At 26.6% G+C, this 22,765-nt stretch overlaps 1 protein-coding gene across 2 annotated transcripts; it reads right to left on the bottom strand.

Annotated features, from left to right (window-relative positions):
- Positions 1-1,179: 1,179 nt before the first annotated feature.
- Positions 1,180-19,171, bottom strand: LOC126899294 (caprin homolog). 2 transcript variants are annotated; one of them, XM_050674051.1, is made up of 7 exons: positions 18,453-19,171; positions 8,451-8,924; positions 8,134-8,326; positions 6,922-6,991; positions 6,712-6,861; positions 6,507-6,649; positions 1,180-6,034 (listed from the first exon to the last, which is right to left on the bottom strand). In XM_050674051.1, the coding sequence occupies exons 1-7, from the start codon at positions 18,545-18,547 to the stop codon at positions 4,196-4,198; spliced, it is 2,964 nt and encodes a 987-aa protein (XP_050530008.1). In that variant the 5' UTR covers positions 18,548-19,171; the 3' UTR covers positions 1,180-4,195. The 2 variants fall into 2 exon arrangements, with proteins under 2 accessions (XP_050530008.1, XP_050530007.1); XM_050674050.1 differs by having other exon boundaries at positions 1,182-6,034; positions 8,451-8,927; positions 18,453-19,170.
- Positions 19,172-22,765: the final 3,594 nt, after the last annotated feature.

Here is a 22,765-nt window from a genome sequence, read left to right as displayed (position 1 = left end):
AAAAAAAAAAAAAAAAAAAAACACATCTTAGTAAAACCAATACCTTCTCAGCTTCGCATCGAAGCTAAAAACATGGTAAAACTAACACCTTCTCAGTTTCGCATCGAAGCTAATACGATTTTTGTAAAAATATTCTTTTTTTCGAATTTGTAACAATGATTACAACGGTTTTATACACTATAATGTATTTTAAAGAGGAAACTTAAACTGGAACTTCCACTTATGGTTTTTAGTGGAATAACTACGGCCTTGTTCTGGGAAAATATTAGAATATGTTTTTCAAACGAAAAAACGGTAGCTTAGTGGCAACATGGCATAGTTGAGACAAGTATATGAGAATATAGTATATGTAAATATGTCATAAAGTATAAAACATTTATGTTTGTACATAGAAATTCTCTGATATCAGTGAACCCATTTTAATTTAATTGAATTTATACGAGATGGGTCGAGTCAAACCAAATATAAAAAAACCTTGATTTTAGAAATTTAGAAGAAAAAACGATAGTACAGTGAGATTGCAGCACAGTATGGATGTGACATAGTTTGGACAAGTATAGATATCTGACAGTGTAAAATTGTAAGTAAAATTAATAATTTTTTTTAAATAGAAAATCGGAAAAAATGTTGTTTTATTATCTCATAGAATGAAACATAAGCTTTAATGTAATATATGTTTAATACTCGGAGTACTTCGGAACATTTTCAAAACTTTAGTTGAAAAGATTAACTTTTTATGCAAAAATAGCAATTTTTAATTCCTCTCCGAGAGCTGGTTAGGGGTCAAATTTCCAAAAAAAAAAATACCTAAGGTATTTATGAAAAAATAGGTCTAGTTAGGACTGAGAAAAAGTAGTTGCAGACACACTCGAAAAAATAATAATAAAAATAAACATGCCATGATAAAATTAATGCTTCGCATAGCAGCTAAAAAATAGTATGCTCATCATGTAGTTATTTTTTTTGTTCTAGGAAATCTCTACGCCAGTTTTCATATTTTTGAGTAAACAATAATTGAATAATAATAATTTACTTAAAAACAATAATTTTAACCCACATTAAATATAAATACAATGTTTTTTTTTATTATTTAATAAAAAAAAATTTTTTTACAGATATTTACAGTTTTTTTTTATAAATATTCTGAATGTGACGCTTTATTGAAAATTACTATAATTACATAATTTATATATATATATATATATATTTTTTACCAATTGAAATCCACAAAAAATAATTAAGTTAAACGACAATTGTAATATGTATAAATATAATTTCACATAAATAGAACTAAGACGTACATTGTCCTTATAGTTGTATTAACTAATTAACAGTACAATTTATCCAAAAATATTCACATTAATACTAAGATACATTTCAAAACTGAAATAAAATTCAAAATGCACCTTGTATTGTTTGTATATTACATACAATGTACATTTGATTAAAAAAAAATTAGAGTTCCATAAAACAAAGAAAGTAACTAAATAACAAATTTTATATAAATAATAAATTGTAACTGTAATATACATTTATTTCTCCCTTAATTTTAATTTATTTAATACAAATTAATTTTGAGTTTTTTAATATTATCAAAAATTATTATTTATTGAACTACAAAAAAAAAAAAAAAAACAAAGATTTGCATAGACAATATCCAAATAATTTAAATTTATACATTTTTAATGTTATACTACTCTAGTCACTTGGTATTGTACTCAGTAAAAACGTAAAACATTTTTCAAAGGAAATTAATACATTTATCTTTATAACTATCTTAATAAAATTTTTAATTAATATGCAATATGTTTTTGTTGATCTTAGTTTATACAATATTAGTCTTTAGTTTCTACTAAATACAAGTCTGTTAAAACTTAATCATATCACAATTTTAGATCAATTAAAACGATTATGAATTCATAATGACTTATGATTTCACATTTAAATTATTGAGACAGCCTAAAAGAACAAAATTTTGTTGTTCAATCAGTCTATATCTTTACGTATACTTATTGAATAAAATAAAACCAGTGGGAATATCTAAAAAAAAAAAATCTATAGCAATATTTGAGTCACTTAAGTTATTGCCATAGTTACCAGTTTTTATTACAGCATAAATAACAAAAAAAATTATTTATCTATACAATTAAACATGATAGATAAATCGTATACTGTATAAAAAGATATAAACTAACAAAATTTGAATTAAAAAAGTTATGTCAACAATAAAACTAATGAAACATTTTCATTAACATTAACAATTTTCACAAAAAAGTATGATTTTATCCATTAGCATTATTGATTAATAAAAACGATAACAAGAAAAAATATATTAAAACTATACATGAAAACAAATTACACATGCACACACACAAAAAAAAAAAAAAAAAACAAGGAACAAATTTGAGCCAAACTACATTATAGTTTTACGTTAATACAATATATTTTGGCACGTATTGTTCTAGTTTAAAAAAATAATTGTGTTTTATGATCTTCAACTAAATTATTGTATAACCACCATATAAGTATAAGAAAAAAAATGTTTAGTGTTGAAAATACTAAATTTCATAATTAAAATTAAAAAGTAACTAGAATCAATTAAAAAAAAAAAAAATTCTAATTTTTAATTTAAAATAAATACAGTAACATGAATTTTTATTACATCTTGGATTGCCTTTTATAGGTATTGCAATAGAATCAATAAACTGAATAAGGTGAATAGACACAAATAAATGATCAAGTGTATGCTTTTAAATTACTAATTCTCTTTCTTTTTTGTAAGATGTGTAATAATAACAAAAATCCTCTAATAAACTTAAACTGGCTATATTTAAATTAGTTTATGTTTATATTCATTAAATTTTACAGTAATTTAAACAATAAGTTTTAATTATTATATTTAACATTCTATTACTTTTGTTACAATAAAAAAGAAAAAATTATTTTATCAAGTGATTTTAAGTTTTGGTATTATAATTCAAAATCATCAACGTCTTCACTTTGTTTTTATATGTTTAATATACATATTAAATAGATTTTACAAGATATTTAAAGCAAATTTTAATAAAATCAGAAAAAATAAATAATTAATAAATGAGAAAAGTAATAAGATATGCAATGGGTTGAGAATTTTTGTGTGATTGTTAACAATTTCAAGTATTTTACAAACATATAAATGAAAAATTTCTTAGTTTAAAATTATAAATTTTCTAACACATGTTATGTTTATTGTTGAAAGGAAGAATTGTAAATTTATAATAGCCATTTTTTTTAATTAATCTAGTTTGAGGTACTATGAACTTTAAAATTGAATACAACAAAATTCATAGAAAATAAATCTGTTAAGAAGTTTATAAATTTTATAAATTAAAAATAATCAAGGTGCCTTTAGAAAACATTTTTATTCCCCAATTTCAGTTCTGAATTCATTGATATCATATGCCATAAAAATAACATATAACTATTACAAATTATAAATTTAATGGTCCATAGTTATTTAATATAATGAACTAAGGTAACTGATTAAATTGCACATGCCCAGAAAATGTAACACATTCACAATAAGTTCTCTTTTCAAAAATATTTATCAACCCAATGTAGGAACCCATTAACCATTAATAAAAAAAAAGCATTTACAAAAAAATAGGGGTAAATATTGGTAACATGAAAGTATATTGAATTACTTTTTCAACATAACAATTATAATGGTTGAGCAAAAAGACAACAATTATCGAAATTCGAGTAAAGTATAGTTAATTGAGAAATTATGTAATTTTACAAATAAGGTAATATTTACGGTCATATAAATAGCGGGTTATTTAGAGGTAAAGATTTTATAAAAGACAAATTATTAATTTGGTGCCAATTTTGATAAATAATATAATTCAGATAGTCAATGGTAACTTGGTTTATTACACTGAGTTTTAGCAGTAATAATAATAAAAAAAAACAAAATAAAAATAATGAAAATATATACACAATCATAGTTATTACCATGAAATCAAATTACAGAAGTGAACAAGAGCAACACTAGGAGTGAAAAAATCGAAACTAGTTTGTATAGTTTTAAATCAATCAATGATTCAGTGCCTGAATAAAATATAATTTAATATATACATAATATAGATCAAAGATTTTCCCATGCAATGGATAAAAAAAAAAAAATATTGCAGTCTTGTTAAACATTTCCCCACAATTAATAGTTACCACCATAACCTATATCCATACGTTGAGATAAATATCCACCATTAGATTGATTATAAGATGAAATATTATTTGTATTATTACCATTGCCATATGTCATAGCTGTCTGTGGTGGATATGGGAAATTGGGTGTGGGCATATGTATGTTATGAGAATTGGAATACCCTCCGGATACATTGTTTGGGGGTCCTAAACCTCCATTATACTGCATTGAACTAGGATATTGGTTATACTGTGGTTGATATTGATGTTGTTGTAAGCGATCCATATCCATCATAACACCATTAGAGTGATGATGGTTATAATGCATTGGAGATGGGGGTGGGTAATTTGAAGATGCAAGATTAGAAACTGAAAACGTTGATGATTGAGACATGGGCGAATGCTGATGGTGGTTATTTCCATTAGTTAATGAGCTAACAGAAAAATTGTTCATATTTTGTTGTGGTGCACAAGGAGTTGGAGATGAATACGAATAATTCATAGTTGGTGAACATGAATAATCATTTGTCATATAACCTGTATTAGTTTCATCTATATATTGATGATGATGATGATGTAGATGAACACCATGCTGAACATCATTATCATTCATGCTAGGAATTTGTTCAACTAAAGATTCTAAACCAGATAAACTTTTAGCAGTTAAATCTTGGTTATTAGTTAACTTTTGTTGAAGTTGTTGTGAATAACCAGAAGAAGTTTGAGGATATGGAGATTCCACTGGTGGGTAAGCTGGTGATCCTGTAACAGAATCAACAGTTGTTGAGTATTCTTCATACCCATGGGAAGAGGGATAGTGATGCATTTCTAGTTTTTGGTTTGTTTTTTGTTGAACAGGGTTTGCAAAATGGCAATCCATTTGTTGAGGTCTAGAATGTTGATCAATAGAACTATTGATAATTTCTTCTTTTGTAACAATACTACTATGTTGACTACTATGAGGACTATTATCCTCTGCTAGTAAACTAGTAGGTGGTTCAAAATCTGGTGGTCCTAGATTAGGTGAAGCTGGAGATCGTGACCCTAAATTATGTTCTGAAGAAATAGCTGCACTGATTTCTGATGATAAATCAGAATGTGTAAATGAAGGGGCTTGTGGAGATTGTGAATATCTATGTTGTTGTGATTGTATTGGAGAACGATGATATGTGGTATTGTTATTTACACTACCTCCATTAGATACAGGTGAGTGTGAAGAGCTTTGATTGTTATAAATATTGTTAATTACATTATTTCCCCCATACAACTGAGATAAATTCATTGGAGATTGTATAGGAGGAGAGAAACAATTTGATAATTGTGTTGATGGATTACTATGTTCACAAGGTAATACAGGCGGAGCAATATTATTAGTTGGCAGTAACTGATTTGAATCAGGTTTAATTTTTTTGGGTCTACCCCTTTTCTTTTTAGGTACGCCTTCTCTATCTTCAATTATTTGAGGTTTTGGTCGTTTAACTTTTACTTCTTCAGGCAATCCATCTTTGTTCTTGATTTTTTTAGGTCGACCTCTCTTCTTTTTTTGCACTACAAGTGGTTCTTCTTTAATATCAGACATATTTTCTAATGTATCTTGACTATCTACTAAAGTATTGTAATTGTTAAAATATACAGATGGAACTTCATCTTTTGGTTCATCTTTTATTTCTGGTTCATAATAATTTTTCAGTTTTGTAAAAGAAAATACTACTTCACTATCATCTATTTCAGATACTAAACCATTTAAGTAATCTCGAAACTTCTTGAGAGCAGCATAAAATGGTACTTTGTCAGCAGCTCTTGGTAGTTGAGCACATCGAGCACTTGATGAGGGCATTACCCACATGTACTATAATTATAAAGAAAATATATTAGTTTGACAATTGATAAAACAGAATTATTACATTGCTTGACATGGTAATGGATATGTTTATTGACATTTCAAGAAATACTACAATCCATGAGGGTTTTAATACATTCATAGGATTTTTACATTTAGTATGAAATTTTTGACAAATATTAAAAAAATGATAGAAATTTCATGAAATTTGGTGATTTATCAATAATCACATCAAACACTAAAAACATATGTGATAATAAACTTACAAAAAAAAAAAAAAAATTTAAGTCGTAAGATATTAATAAATATTAAAGTTTTTTTTTACAGCAAGAATCTCTCCCAATTTTGTTAAATAAAAGTATAAAACTGTTTAAAACATAAACCTCTTACATATATTTTTGTTTGAAATAAAATATAATTCAAATATATAGTTATATAAAATAGTTATGTTATTTTAACCAACTAAATGTTGTTGATTTACCGTATTCGTCCCATCTACTAGTTCTGGTTGACGACCAAATGTAAAATCTTTTTTCCCAGAAAATACTTCAAAAATAAGCTTTCCATTAAAGACAGCAATTTTTGGTTTAAACCGCTGTAATTTTTCAAGGAGAATTTGACTTCCTAAAATAAATAGTAAGTCTAGTATATTATGCTCAGATTTTCGATTCTCTTAGAAAATTTACCTTCTTTAATTTCTTTTCGAGTGAGATCAGCACTGCCTTTAGTAGCACGTTCTACCATATTAGTAAAACCAATACCATTTTGCAGAAGTTTGTAGTCATCATCAGCAGTCATAGGTTCTGGTGTTAGACCAGACAAATACAGACATTTCCCTACATACAAAATTATATTATATACAAATTATACGTGTTATTTAATAATAAAGAACTTACAAAAATGATTTCCAGGACCTGCATAATGATGACCCTTATATGCAGCAAATAAACCAGGGTTGATACCAATCTAAATTAAAGTTGATAAATAATTAATAATTCAATCAAAATATCAAAAATACTAACATGAGTTTTACAAACCCTTTTTTTTTTTTCTATGACCGGCTTAGTTGTAGGCCGCCCTGGAACTACCATTAGGTATTACTTCAGGGCGGCTCACGCCGTCTCTAAAACTCACACCACCACGTTGTGAATCAGCCCGAAATTAATCAAGAGCTGATTCACAACGTAGGAGTTTTACAAACCCTCAACTAATAATTTTTGTTGATCATTAATATAATATTTTTGAGAAGGATTCAACAATATATATTAATGATGGTAAACATAAGAAATAATAATCAACTGTTCTAAATCTAATTGTATGAATTATAAAAAAGTATATGTTCATTAAAAAATAAGGGCAACTATACCCAATTTACAGAGGTAATTGAAATTTAAGTATTTTATTTAAGAAATAGTATATTGGTAAAGAGTGTAGAGGATGTGGGAGATCGTGTGAAGTGGAAGTTTAGGATAAGGGTGGCCAACCCCAAGTAGTTGGGATTAAGGCGAGGAAGAAGAAGTATAATATATGTATTATCACACATATGAGTGATAATAATTGTGTATACATTTTTAATTTCTATACAATTCAGTCAAATATTAAACTAATAAACATATATATATATATTTTTAATTGTGCCACAAGATATATAAAATTGCTATAGATTCATCAAATAAATTAGTTTTATTAGAATTAACACCAAAAATATAGGTGTGATCACTTGAATTAATCCAGTATATATAACTAGGCAATTTGAAATCACCAGCTACTATAAGAATTGAACAGTAAAAATCATATAATATATTTACTACATATTATGTATATTATTAGATTTTTGTATATTATGTTGTATGTTGATAAATATTAATTTAACAAAAAAAAAATTTAAAAACTGAAAAATAAAAATTTGAAATAAAATATTAAGTTTATAATTTTCGTTTTGTTTTTGTAAATACTTTTATAAAAAAATATATATAATTTCACTAAAATTGTGAATTTAACAAGTAGACTTCATTCATGGAAAGTTATTATGACGCGTAAGAGTTAAATAACCAAGATTTTTGGACAGAAAATTTAAAATGAATACATATTTAAGTGAATATACTTACTATTACAATATCCAAATTATTAGTTAAATGATCAGGTAACGTTCGTTTAGAGACTTCTTCTTCTGGCATTCCATTAAAGCGGTCATGTTTCTTTCTTTCTTTATAAACTTTAGAAGGGTTTGTTAAAGACTTGTCTTTTGGCATCATATGTTGCATAATTCCAAAAGCTTGATCAGGGTTTAAGCATTGTAAACTACAAACAAGTATTTAATTTAATTTAAATCAGTTTATTATATATGTTGACAAAGTATACAAATAATAAATTTTTAATATTCAGAATCATTTTAAATGTATAAAAAATAAATAAGTAGTCTAACCCCATCTGATCGTCTGGCTTGAATTTTTTCTTTCTTCCCCGTTTCTTTGGCATATGTTGTAACATTATTTCATCAGTATATTGTATATTTTGTTGCTGTCCATGATGTTGCATTTCTTCATCAACAAAACTATATGGATCATCAGGCATTTCATATTTAATTTGATGTGGTTGTATATTATTCATTTGATGGTGGTGATGATCATGGCTATGGTGATGTGGATGCATATGAGTATTCATATGCTGTTGATGATGATGATGCATCTGTGGTATTTGATTCATCATATTATTATGATGCTGTTGTGCTGCAACTGCTACTGCAGCAGAATGTTTAGCTGCTGCCTGTTCAGCATCATTACCTCCACCACTGGTTTCATAACCGTCATCAGCACAGGTTGATTCTTGTTTAACAGATGTTTGTTGATTTTGGGATTGTTGACCAATGTTAATATCACAATTGTTGTAACTATTGGGCCTACTAAACAAAAATAGTCAATAAGAATTCAAACTAACACAAAAAAATTAGAATTATATGAAATAAAAATAAAATTTTTATTTTTAATTTTAAACGTTACACCTACACAACATAGTTTTTAACAATTTATACAAAGTCTAAATATTATTAATTGTCGATTTAGATTGTACTTGACATGGTACTGTGTATCCTTAACCACATACAATAAACTTATATGGAAGTGTATTGGGATATTAATCATAAATGTGGAATGGTTAAGAAGTAAGGTTCGTCAATATAATGTCAAAGGTTGCAAAATCTAATTCTATACTATGACATTTTTTTATATAATATACAGTATACTTTCCAAGAATAAAAATCATTCCCTGCTACTAAGTCATGCTAAGGTTAAATTTTGTTGGTTTGGTTAAAACTAGAGATGTAAAAGAAACAGTAAAGGTAATTATATATTGATTCTTTTAAAAATAGCAACTTGACATATCTTAAAATAATAATTTTTTTTTTGCTTTTATTAATTACACATGTATTTGTCAATCTCCATTTATCTGCTATAAATTATTTATAATTATGTTCATCCCATATAAACAACTTTTGTACCTATATTTACAAAAAAAGACCTATATTTAAGAAGAGGTAGGCTGAAAAAATTTCAATATATATATTGTTAAAACTTTTGGTGACTTTTTTTTACTCAGATTATAAGCAAAAAACATATATATAGTTAAAAAATTATTTTTATCAATATAGCATTATTAATGAAGGGGCATAGAAGAATGTATTTTTTTCTAAATATACCATTACAAAAAAGGATATCAAATATATCTTTATATACAACAATAAATAGCAAACAGTATACAAAAATAAATAAAATACAAACACTGAATTTTGTAAGTTCATATATAGGACATATATAAAAATGGGCGCAATTACACAGGGAAACAATAACGAGCGTCTGAGGACGCTTAGACGCATAAAACATTTAGAAAATAGTATATATTATCTTGTATAAGTACTTTTTAGGATGGGGAGAAATAAAATTAACATCTTCATAAATTTTACTCTAGTTGTGTTTGTGTTATTTTATACCTATTAAGGATTATTGGGACCCTCCTAAGAGATTCATTAACAATTTATATTTCGAAACAGTAGGTTAGTAAACATCATCGGTGAGAGAAATGGCGATTCTAATTAATAACTTATCTCTCTTAGCATATGGAACCGTAGGTGGATTTAGTTTCAAAAACATGTCCATGATAAGGTTTAAAGTAAGGAGAACTCAAGGGAACTCATTCCTCCTATCACTAAGTATTTTAAGACTGTCCCCTTAAAAATTTATTTGAAAACTCCACTGGATCGCTAAATTTTTTTGTAAAAACTACTGTGATAAAAAAAAAAAAATTGGCTTTGTGTAATAGTACGAACATTGATGGCAGTTGTTGTACAAAACATTAACCTTTATAATAAAATATATTTTTAAGCGTTAAATAGACACAAAAAAATAGTTTATTATATCTGGTAATCAGTTATAGTAACTTGTAACAAAATATTTTTTGATAAAGTGTTAACAGTATTCATTTGTTTGTCGTTATCATAATTGAAAATAATTATAGGATAAATCATAAGTTTGTTAAAAAAACTCTATTAGCTAGGATGCGTAGTAGAGAAGTTATTGGTTTTACTTTGCCGTTTTTTTTTTTTTTTTTTTTTGTATCCGTATTCACCATTACTTTGTCTCTTACAAGACTGATTTTGCTCAACGATATATTATAAAATCACAAAAGGTATATATTTGAAACTATCATCACCACAATTTTGAAAAATTCCACTCGGTTCCAGTAATAAAGAAAATTATTGGAGTAATTAGAAGATTCAAGAAATCATATAATTCTTACCACAAGTTATATGATTTGTAATATTTTGCATAATAAAGGAATGTTTACACCGTTATAAATTATTTAAAAAGCTTATTTAATGTAATACAAGTATTAATCTCGTATATGGTTAAAAAAAAACCTTATCCTCTTTAAGCAATCAACCACTAAAGTCAAAAGCCATGTAAATTTTGGGGTGAATATGTTAAGTTTTTTTATGTTTTAAATACACGTCGTATCAATCTACGACAGTGATTCTAATCACTGTCAAATATTTACTTATACTAATTTAAAAAATACCTAAACTTTACTGATACATCCTACTAGTGTATTCTTTTTCAATATTAAAATTGTTTATAAGAAAAACCTGTATTTTTTTTCTATTTTTTTACGTGTTGCCTGAGACATAATTATGATATCATGTTTTTAAAATTAAATAGGAGGGTTACCTTTTTATTATACTTCATATTGCTATTTCTAAAGAGAGGGTACCATAACTCATAGACTTACCTCCGTCCATAGATACGTTGAACACTTAAAATAATATTGTGAATAGAGTTCCCTGAGTTTTCTTCCACATTAAACGTTGTTGAATAATATTAATATATTTAACAATCATTGATTTTTGAAATTAAAAAAAAAATTGAAATTTAGTTCTATTTAACGATTTACTCGGTTAATATAAAATTTAATGCATGAATTTATTTCAAAATAAGAAATATTTTAATATAATGTCAGTTTTAGGTAGGTTATTTAATTTTTTTTTAATTATAAATCACCTATTTTTTGTTATATTTGCCACAAATATTTTTCTAGTCAATTGTTTTATTAAAAAAATTAACTCTTAATTCTAATAAATGCATAGCAATAGCAACAGCCATTTGTTATTCAGGTTCATATTTTTGAGCTTAACAAACATAGAATACGAGAACAGCAGCGGCGCAGGAGATAAGAAAGAGGGAGATTAACAAACTGGGTGTGTGACGGCAGTAGTGATGGTGCGGAGTACGGTTGGGTGTATTGATTTATGATTCCAGCCAACAACGGGCAACCTGGTCAGGATTCACACTATAGGGGTTGTATCACAATCGGAGTTTATGAAGAAATAAAGATAGGAGTCATTTAATTTTATTGCAATTATAAAAAAAATGTTTACCAAACTGTTATCAAATTATAACATAGTAATGTTCATGTACTCTTATTTAATAGTAATAAAATATTAAATTTATTTGACAATTGAAGAAGCTGTTTAAAATTAGTTTATTATCAATAGATATAAAATATAGATATTAAAAACTCATTTAGAGAGCGAAATATATGTAACAGCACTTAAATAGTCATTTTTTTCAGCAACAACACTTAATAATTTTTGACTTTCTAATAAAAGTTCAATAATTAAAAACTGACTTAAAAGTATTAAATACGTATCATTATTAATAATAAAAAAATTCAATGGCATCTCTTCATTCCATGTTTGTAGTATTTTCTTAAAAGTATAAACATAAAAATACATTTAGTTAACAAATTAAAGTTTAAACAACTTTTTTTTACAGCACAATGGCGGAGAAACTACTTATAAACTCTTGGCACGTTTTTTGAATAAACTATACGATAACATTGTTAACTTATTGAAAACTTTAGTTAAGTTTTAAGTGTAACTTATAGGTACAAAAGTATCATAATGTATCAAATATATTATTAATTATGAATATTAACACAATTTTTTTCTGAGAAATAACTATATAATATATAAATATTTTTTGTATATATATCGCAATTTGCGTAAAAATGGGAAATTTTTTATAACTCTAAATTTGGAAAAAAATACACCCTTAACTCGATGTGTACTTCATTTTTTTGAACAAAGATTTTTCACGCCAAGCAGCAATAAATATTTATTTTTGCTAAACCATCTTCAATAAGGAACTTCCTTAACTATGTATAATCTGATCAGAGATTAATAATACAATTACGGGGACATCGATTACATAAGGGGTATGAACCCCTTTTCTAAAACTTGTCGTCAGTTAGTACCTTTAATAGTAAAATGCATAAATGAGTTGCAAACAGTAAAAAAAAAAAAAAAAAAAAAAAAANNAAAAAAAAAAAAAAAATCAAACATTTTTACTTAAAAAACTAAGTTTTAATTAATTAATTTCCTTGGAAAATGACAAAATTGATGTAGTGTTATGTGCTAGCCTACCGAAATGTTTTGATTTGCGACTATTTCTGAAATTAACTTATTTCATTAAAAATTATTATACAATCAAATTCTTTAAGAATAATACGATTACATTTAAAGTACTAGTAAATATTTATTTGAAATTTTTTCAGTTGACAAAACAAAAGTATTTTAAGTCATACAACTAATAAGAGTTAAAGTTGATATTACGACCGTAATTTGTTAAAAAGATACACATCTTTTATAATTTGTAAAATTTTGTTATATATCCAATTACTTTTTCGTGAAATTTAACTCAAATTGTAAATAAAAAATTTACTTTTAAGCTAATTTACTGTTAACTATACTCATATAATTAAAAGACATATAAATTTGTCACATTTACCATTATTTTATAATGGTTTACTATTGTAAACAAAACTACTCTAATAAATAATGAAAGTACATGAGTTTTACGATAAAATTGAATTTTAACAAAAAATGCTAAATTCACATCATAAATAATATTAATTCGAAAGTTCAAATAATAATTTCTAAATAATATTGAAAACGTGTACTTATTTCGTAAATTCAATTTGATTTAGTCATAATATAAATACTATTAATTTAATAGTTTTCTTTACTAGAAGAAAAACTAGGGTGTGTCCTGTTTAATTTTTTTTAAATTTAAATAAATTAACTTAAAAAATTAGGATACATTAAATAATTAATGTATAAGAATTAAAAACATGTATCCCTTTATTTTCTGTAAACGTTTTATTATTATTACTAAAAATGAGCCTAAAGCAAATTAAAAATCGCTAATATGAACTCGACTATTAAAAAATGCACAGTCTAATTTACTAAGCCCTCTATTTCATACATTTAAAATTTTGCTTATGTCCACATTAATACGAAATTACATCTTAACTTTTGGGACTTATTTTACCAAATAGTAAAACAAATGTTAACTTATTATCTATTTTATGACTGCATTTTTATATTTCAATTATATTCTTTTATAGTAAAAGTACTAATTTTGTTACATTTTATATTACATAAACTGAAATAAAAATATATAAATTATTTTAAGTGGTAAATTTTTAAAAGACTTCGTTATTATTCGATCCGATTTGGTTAAAATAATTTTCATTTTAATTAGTTTACTTCTTTATTATTATTTAAATTGTATTTTATTTTGTATTATTTACAGAAATAAAATAACTTTTCCTCGTTGTATTTATTTATTATTTTAATGAATAAATATTGGTGCGAGTGCAGAACAGGTCAAGTGAAGCATTTGCCAAAAAAGTACAATGTCACCTAACAGTGGCATTGTAAGGATTTTGTTTTAGTACAATATATATTAGATAAATTTTCATTACTCCTTTAAATGAAAAATTTAATTTCATTACTCTGTAAACACTTCTATAAAGAATCACTTTTCAACACCAACCCTTTTCCCTAGCACATGAGATATAACTTGATTTATTCCGAGTGTAACAAAATTTAGCAACGGCACTGATCATTATTATAAATTTTGGAATAATAATGTTTTATGTAAAAAATGTTAACCTAAACATTGCTACTAAGTCTTAAAGCATAAGTTACATAAATATATATATATATTTATCTATGATGCAACAAAATTATTGTCTAGCCAGAAAAAATATTGGCTTCACTTAAGAACTAATAGATACTAGATCGCTGGCGGTTCTGTTATCTAACTTATAAATAAATAAGTTTATAAGTTAAACGAGCAAGAAGAAATAGTCAAAACGTGTATTATCAGTTAAAATGCTATAAGTAATAATTGACGTGAACTAAAAAACATTGTAAACTATAACATTTACTATCGATTTGAATATTGAATAACAATATGATTATTTTGGAAAATGGTTTCGATTGCTTTATTAAATTATTTCAGGTTATAAACTTGTTTTTTAAAGCCTTTACTTATTTTCTATGGTGATGGATGAAATTACTAGAGAAATACAAGGAGAGGTACCATGGTGCATGTTATTCGCTGATGATATAGTGTTAATAGGAGAAAACAGGGTAAAAATTAATGAAAGGCTAGAGGTATGGATTAGCTCTTGAAGGAGAAGGACTAAGAATAAGTAGGAGCAAGGCAGAGTATATAGAGTACGAGTTTGATAAAGGAGAACAAGAAGAAGGCGAAATGAGGAGATCAGTGACAATAAGCGAGGATGTGATAGGAGAGGTGGAAAGTTTTAGGTATTTAGATTCAGTTATGCAAAAGAAAGGTGGTATTGACGAGGATGCAAGACACAGGATTAATTGTGGGTGGGTGAAGTGGAGAGAAGCGTCTGGTGTGTTATGTAAAACAAGAATTCCAATGAGGCTGAAAGGTAAAATCTATAAGACTTTAGTGAGACTAGCTATGATGTATGGTCCAGAGTGAGGGGCAGTCGACAAGAAAGTAGAGCAGAGAATGAATGTAGCAAAGATGAGAATGCTTAGATGGATGAGTGGAGAGACTAGAGAAGATTGGATAAGGAATAAAAATATTAGGTAGTATAGGTGTAGCATCAATCATGGATAAGATGAGAGAAAATATACTTAGATGGTTTGGTTATGTTATGAGGAGAAGAATCGGAAGCTGTAAAAATAGTTATGGAAATTAATTTTGAAGAAAGAGGTAAAGGAAAAAAAAGATGGAGGGATGTTATTGAATGTGCCATGAGGACAGCTCATGAAGTGTAGATAATGTGGCAGATTGTGTCAAGTGGAAGTTTAGGATAAGGGTAAGCGACCCCAAGTAGTTGGGATATAGATAAGGAAAAAAAAGAAAAAATTTGTTTTTTGCTAAGTTTTTAAATTTCAATTTGTACACATAGCTTTGAATCCAATGAATTATTGAATTTCTCGCAGTATTAAAATCATAGAAGTAACCAAAGTGGCAGCAATAGCACTTTTTGATCAATCAAGACTTTTTAGAATTAAACCCTTTACATCTAACCTAACTGATTACAATTGATGCTAGATAAATAAAACACTTGTTATAATTCTAAAATAAGAAATAAACTAATTAAGAAAACAACTGGCTGATAAACATTTTTAGACTAATATTTCAGAAGTTATAATTTAAAGTAACTACTATAGGTGAGGAATGGGTTTTGCTACTTTTATCACTAGACATTTCTAGACCTCATGATTTTATGAGTAAATGAGTGGTTAATGATTCATTGATCACCCTGTATGTATATTATATTTGTCAAAAAAAAAACACAAACAAAAACACAGTTTTAATTTTAGAATTTGGATATATTTATTCATTTACAAAATCTTTAGAAAAAAATGGATATTATCCTATTTTTAATATGTTAGTTTTATTTTGATTTATGATATAATTAATTTTTTTTATCTTGTGTGCTAAGTCATTTTAGGGATATATAATTTATTTATTTAGATATATCAAACATAATTTTATACAGCCAAGTTTAGTTATGAATTTGTATATTTATTGATTGTTAAATTAACTTTGGTCCACAATATCATCTCTAAAGGATATAAGCATAAATTTTTATACATAAATTACATATTAAGTTTTAAATATTTAACTTTTAAATTTCAAACATACTAATAAGTATAAGCTTTTTGTCTCAACTCTTTGTTAAAAAATATTTAATACAGACTTTTTAAATTAAAAAAAATATGGTCAAAGGTATATCTATAACTAGGGAGAATACTTCTTGTGTGAACTTATAATTTAAAAAAAAAAAATTATTAAAATATACATGATTAATTGTACTACTAATAAAAGTTGTGCTAAATTTGTAGGTACCCCTAACTTATTGTAAGACTGAAATACTATATTTTAAAAACTACATTAATACTTTTACAACTTAAAGAACATTGTTATTAAAATAATAAAATTAAGTTGAATTTAAGACAAATCATAATAAAGAATTTTTTTTAAGCCCTTAATTTTCTAAAATTAAGTTTATCAACATCATGAAGTCTAATAGAAAAATATACTATTAAAGATATAATTGATTTCTAGTAAACTAATAAAGTGCACTATTTTTAATATCTTTAAGCAAAATAGTGGTATTCATTTTATCAAAAAATTTAGCACAATACTATTATTTTCTTCCTACCTACCATATGCCTCATATTGATTTATCACTCAATGATGTCATTTTTACAATTTTTTAACTTGCATCTTCAGTTTCAACTTTTTAGACAAACACAAGTGTTTATCTTAACAAGTTTCTTAGATACTGTTTTATTAGACTAAGTTGTTTTTGTAGCATATGTTCTAAATGTTAAAGTATAGATATTTAGTATTGTTAATTTTAGATGCCAAATAACACACCTTGATCTTAATGTTGACGACACAAAATATTTTGTACTATTATGCTTTACAGCAAAATAAAAAAATATGTTATATACAACATTATTTTGCTATCGTAAAAATTTTCCTTTTTTAAACTAAACACATAAGTTAAGTGTATTTGAATAACCATACTGGTTTATAACTAAATTTTGTACAATTTTTTTTTCAAATTGATAATTTACATAAGTTAAATGTTTTTTTTGTTTCAGTAAATCTAATGAATATTATGTCTAAATACTAAAAACAAAGTTTGATCTGATATTTTAAAGCGGGAAGGGACTAAGTACTTTAAAAAAGTTGTATGGAATAAATTTTATTGAGATATTAGAAGTTAAAACAAAATAACAAATTATGAAATCATAATAGCTTAAATTTTTATAAACTAAAATAAAAAATATATACTTTTGATGGTTATAGATTAATAAATGTGAATTACAATATGTATAAGATCTTAGTTTAGTCAAATTAAGAAAAAAATATAAAAGTTATAAACCATCACATTAAATTATTGCTTTAGCAGAAATTATGGAATGTACTATATTCTAAATAACATACTTTGTATTTACATTCACATACTTATACTTCCACTTTTTTTGTTCGTTTAGGCAATTTTTTTTTTTTTAAATTGAAATTCTTAAATAAGTATAACTAATTTATTATTAAAGGTCCATTTAAACTTATGGTTTTTTTTTCATAAAAAACTGTATATATCAGTTTAAATGTATTAAAATATTTTTTAATTGTTATAATAAAGTATTTAAAATTTTTAATTTTCTATTTAATAGAAGTTCTGTATACGAATTACACCTAATTGAACATGTATTAAAATATAAATAAGATAGTCCATGTACAATTGTAATCCAAATAGTAAACACTAATAGTAAGTTAACAATGTTTTAGTATGGCCTTCAAATTTATTCAGCAAATTAACACTTAACAGATATGATCTAAGATTACAATGAACAAGAGATTAATTAAATTACATTAATATTTAAAATGAGACACAATGGATAATCAGATTTCTTCCGTTTTGAAGGGGGGGTTCAAATAAATAAGGTTTTAAATTGCACTAGATAAATAAAGAACAGGTTGAAAATATGATGCACAGGTACAATAAAAACACACACACTTACTGTTTTATAGCAGATGAACCATCTGATGACGAGCCAGGTTCCATTGCGGCTCCGAGCAGAGTGGCCGACTCCCGAAACAAAGTGGCCACCTGCATCTAACAGCAGCCGCTCTAATCTGCTGCTGCCTCCGTCGTATCAACTCTGCTTCAACCGTTTTTGTTAACGTTTTGGCACAACGTAAACCGACGGCGATTTGACTGTTTTGTTTAAATTTTACCTATTTGCCGGCTGCATTTTGTGCGCCTGAATTCAACCAACGGCGATAAAGTGGTCGTCACGTACACCCTGGCAACATTTCGTCGTTTAGACACCTCCGTGAGACCACACAACTAACGCACAATAGGCCACTGAACGAAGGATACCAACTACACGGTCTTGACCGTCTTGTCTATATCACATACACACACACACGCATTCACACACACACACAAGTAATTTAACACTGTACGTATACGCATTCACAAGAAAACTCGAATTATCGTTAAATTGTTTAATGTATATAATGATGAATTATTTTTAATTTAAAAATATTAAACATTCAAATTTTGTTGTTATTATAGACGTATATATTAATGTTTATGTATGTGTGTGTATAAAATAAATAAACGCGTTATCGGCGTTCGCGCGACAGAGTATGCGATAAATTCTCCGAGATCGGCGCTGGCCCGTGTTCACCGTCACTGCCACCCGCTGCTCCCCCCACCCAGACCGCAGACGTGCGCACGTTCGATATAACATAGACGTTGTCCTTTGGTAATACTACACGCGCGCACACACACTCACACCCATATGAACAGACTAGCATTGGGTAAAATGTCAGCTCATTGGTCGGTACGAAATATGACCTGAAAAATAATCAATATGCTTCTATGCCGGCCACAGACAGTGCTGCCTGTTATTGTGGTAGAATAAGAATAAACTGGTGAGTGCGACCACTGCTAGTGTTGGTCTCTACATTAATCACACCAGCTGATAGTTTAATCTGGTCAATAGTTTATTATTTTTCTATTGTTTTACTAATAAAAAAATTAAATATTAGTGAATAATATATTAATATAATGTCCACTGTAAACATTTTATAGATAATATTTATAACTAGGAACCATTAATTTTCAAGTAGTTTGGAATTGTTTCACATGCAGAGTATACAGTGTATTGTGCAAGTGGAGGTAGAATCGATATCATTAAAGTTCAGCTGATATTTATTTGTTATAGAGTATTAAAAGTGCCTAAGAATATTAAGTACCTTATTAAAGTATGTTTACAACATTCGATCACTAAGTTTAATTTAATGAGTTGTCTGTAAGTGAACATTTTATTCACTGAAGTACTAATAGCCAATGACTTCCATTGTAAATTTGATCCATTTGTAAATTGTACCACTTTGTAAAGAAAATTTTTACTCTCATTAAAAAGGCAAAAATGATTAAGATAAGATTTTATGGTATTTGTAATATGGAAGAGAATATAAAATCTCTTAGCGGATATTGTGTTTTTGTTTCAAAAATTAAATGACCATGTGTAGAATCTCAAGTTAAGATATCGTAGGGCTCAGTGTATTCAGCTATATCGAAACGCGTCCTATATAATTGATGTCATTTAAGTATATTCATAGGCAAAATATGGGGAATCTAGAAGGATTTTACTCTTCTAATTTCTGCTTTATCTGATTATCATAGGCGGATATATGGTAGAATTTTTTGGAAGCTAGAATGATTCTTGGCGAAGTAATACACAGTGGATTTGTCCCTGCGCCCTTATTAGTCACGCAACAATATTTCATTAATAATACAAATCATTATTAATGCATAATAAAATACATTTTTTATTTCAATAAAATATATCTATGTCTATTTTCAGTAATTTTATTAAGTACTAAAAACTTCCCATTAATCACAAATAAAAATATAGAATATTTCGATAAGTACGCTGACTGTAATATACTTTAACCGAACCTCTTTCATAAACAACGAAAATCAAGCCATATCTTAAATCCGAATTGTTTACTTTTTTTTTAGTTATTAATTCGTAGATTTGTTTGTTGCAGTTCTCCATGCTTCTCTATTATAACAATTCTTTCAGGTCTTTATTAGTTCCTTTTTTCATGTCCTTTGCTATTGGTGTCATGAATTTGGCCCTTGATCTTCTTCCTGCAATGTGGCCTTTGATTATTTTCATTAGAAAGCTTTTATACCTTAAAATATATCCTATCATCCTGTTTCTTTTGTATTGAATACATCGCCATAGTTGTTGTTTTTCTATTATTCTATTTAATACTTCTTCATTCGTTACCCTTTTCGCTTATGGTATCTTAAATATTTTTCTGAAGTATCTTATCTCAAAGGCTCCAAGAGGGTTTTTTTATTAAATTGATTTTCCAGGTTTCACATCTAAAGAACACTATACTTAATGTGTATCTTTTCAGGGATTTCTTCGTTATCTTCAGGCTGACGTTATTAATAGTTAGTATATGGATTTCGTCTATTTTTTGTAGATTATATTTATACTGCTTCCTAGATATATGCAATGTTGTACTTGGCTTATTTGTTCATTGTCGATCTTTATGTTGAGTTGGACAGAGTTAGTTTTGTTATATACCATAAATTTTGTTTCTTTTTTTATTATATTTTATTCCATACTTATTTTTTAATATTCTATCTAACGTTTTTAAAGGTATTTTGAAGGTCTTTTTGCGTTTTTTGCTCACAAAGCTATATTGTTCTCAAATTTTTAGTCAGTAAAAATATTTCCTCCTATTCGAACTGCTCTCAGTTCTTTCATTGTTTCTTTAATACACAGGTTGAACAGCATTGATGACAGGATTACCCCTGCCTTACCCATGTCCTTATTTTTGCTTCTCCTTCCTTCCCATCTATCTATATTAAGACTATTTGCTTTCGATATACATTAAAAATAAATCTTCTATAGTATCGAACAATTTATCAGTGGAATCCCATACGATTTATATCACCAACTGTTATGTTAAATATTTTACAATTTTTAAATTAAAGTAAAATAGATAATATGGATTGAAAACAATTATAATCAAAATAATTACAATTTACATAACATTTGAAGTAATGATTCAATTCTAGAGGAATTAAACACCTTTACACTGGGTAGGGGGTCCATCAGTATAGGCGGACATCGGGGGGGATGAACGCTTATGTGGCTATGGTTAAATTATCATTCACTAACCTAAACTTGAATATAAAATTAAAATGAACTGTTAACATATATATGATAAGGGTTTTGGTAGTTGAGGGATACTTTAACGTAACTTATGAGATAATAGTTTAGAAGCTGTTATTGACTAATAATTTTTCTCAATAAGATTATATGCTATTATATGAGCTATTTAAATATTTATAATTTTCTATATAATATAGATAATTTTCTATTGCACAAGATAATTAAATATGTATTTTGCTATTAAAAAATAATCGACACTCTTATAAGACATAAGAGATGTTTACATTGCTTATATTTTTAGGTATACCTAAAAATAGGAACTGAATCCAATTTTCGTAAACCTAACCGGTAATAATTGAATATAACCAATTTTTTCAGATTTATCTAACGGAAAGCAAAATTGTGAGAAGTAGTAAATTTTGTCGATACGATGGTTTTTTATTGATATGATTATGGATATGATGGTTTATTTTGGTCCAGTAAAAGCTATTATTTTTTTAACTCCTAACTTACCATAAATATTTAAAAAATATCGAAATTTATAAAATAATTTTGATATGGCGATATGATACTCAAACTATTAAATTATAGTATGAAATCTATTTTAAGGATACATGATCGACATGACTTCTATTTTGGATACTATTCTACCCGAAATGTTTAACTTTTTTTTTTTTTTTTTTTTAAAATTTATTTTATTCAAATAACTTTATAAAATTTACATCTATACAATATATATGCACAACCGTAAATGGGTTAACAGTAGTGAAAAAAAAAATTGCAATATGACTTGAATAGCATGCAGTAGGGGGGCACCCAATGGAACTACCTACTTTGAATTTTGTTTTTTGATTTCATTTTTTTTTTTTTTTTTCCTATAAGAGGTCTCTATACCACTTTCTTTTTAATCTTCTTGGCGGATTGTTGGGGATGTGTTTTGAATAGAGGTATTGAATATTAGGGTTTGGGTAAGAGTTTAATTTGTTATGAAGTTTTAGGTAAGCAGTTTTGGCAATATTGTTAACATAACTAATTTGAAGATCTGAATGGAGAGTTTTATTAGGGACGTACCAAGGGGAATTGGTGAGTGTTCGTAGGCAAATGGATTGAAAGGATTGGAT

This window comes from Daktulosphaira vitifoliae, unplaced genomic scaffold (assembly GCF_025091365.1).
Source record: "Daktulosphaira vitifoliae isolate Bord-2020 unplaced genomic scaffold, ASM2509136v1 Scaffold_2, whole genome shotgun sequence".
Taxonomy (NCBI): domain Eukaryota; kingdom Metazoa; phylum Arthropoda; class Insecta; order Hemiptera; family Phylloxeridae; genus Daktulosphaira; species Daktulosphaira vitifoliae.
This window is presented reverse-complemented; position numbering and strand designations above follow the sequence as displayed.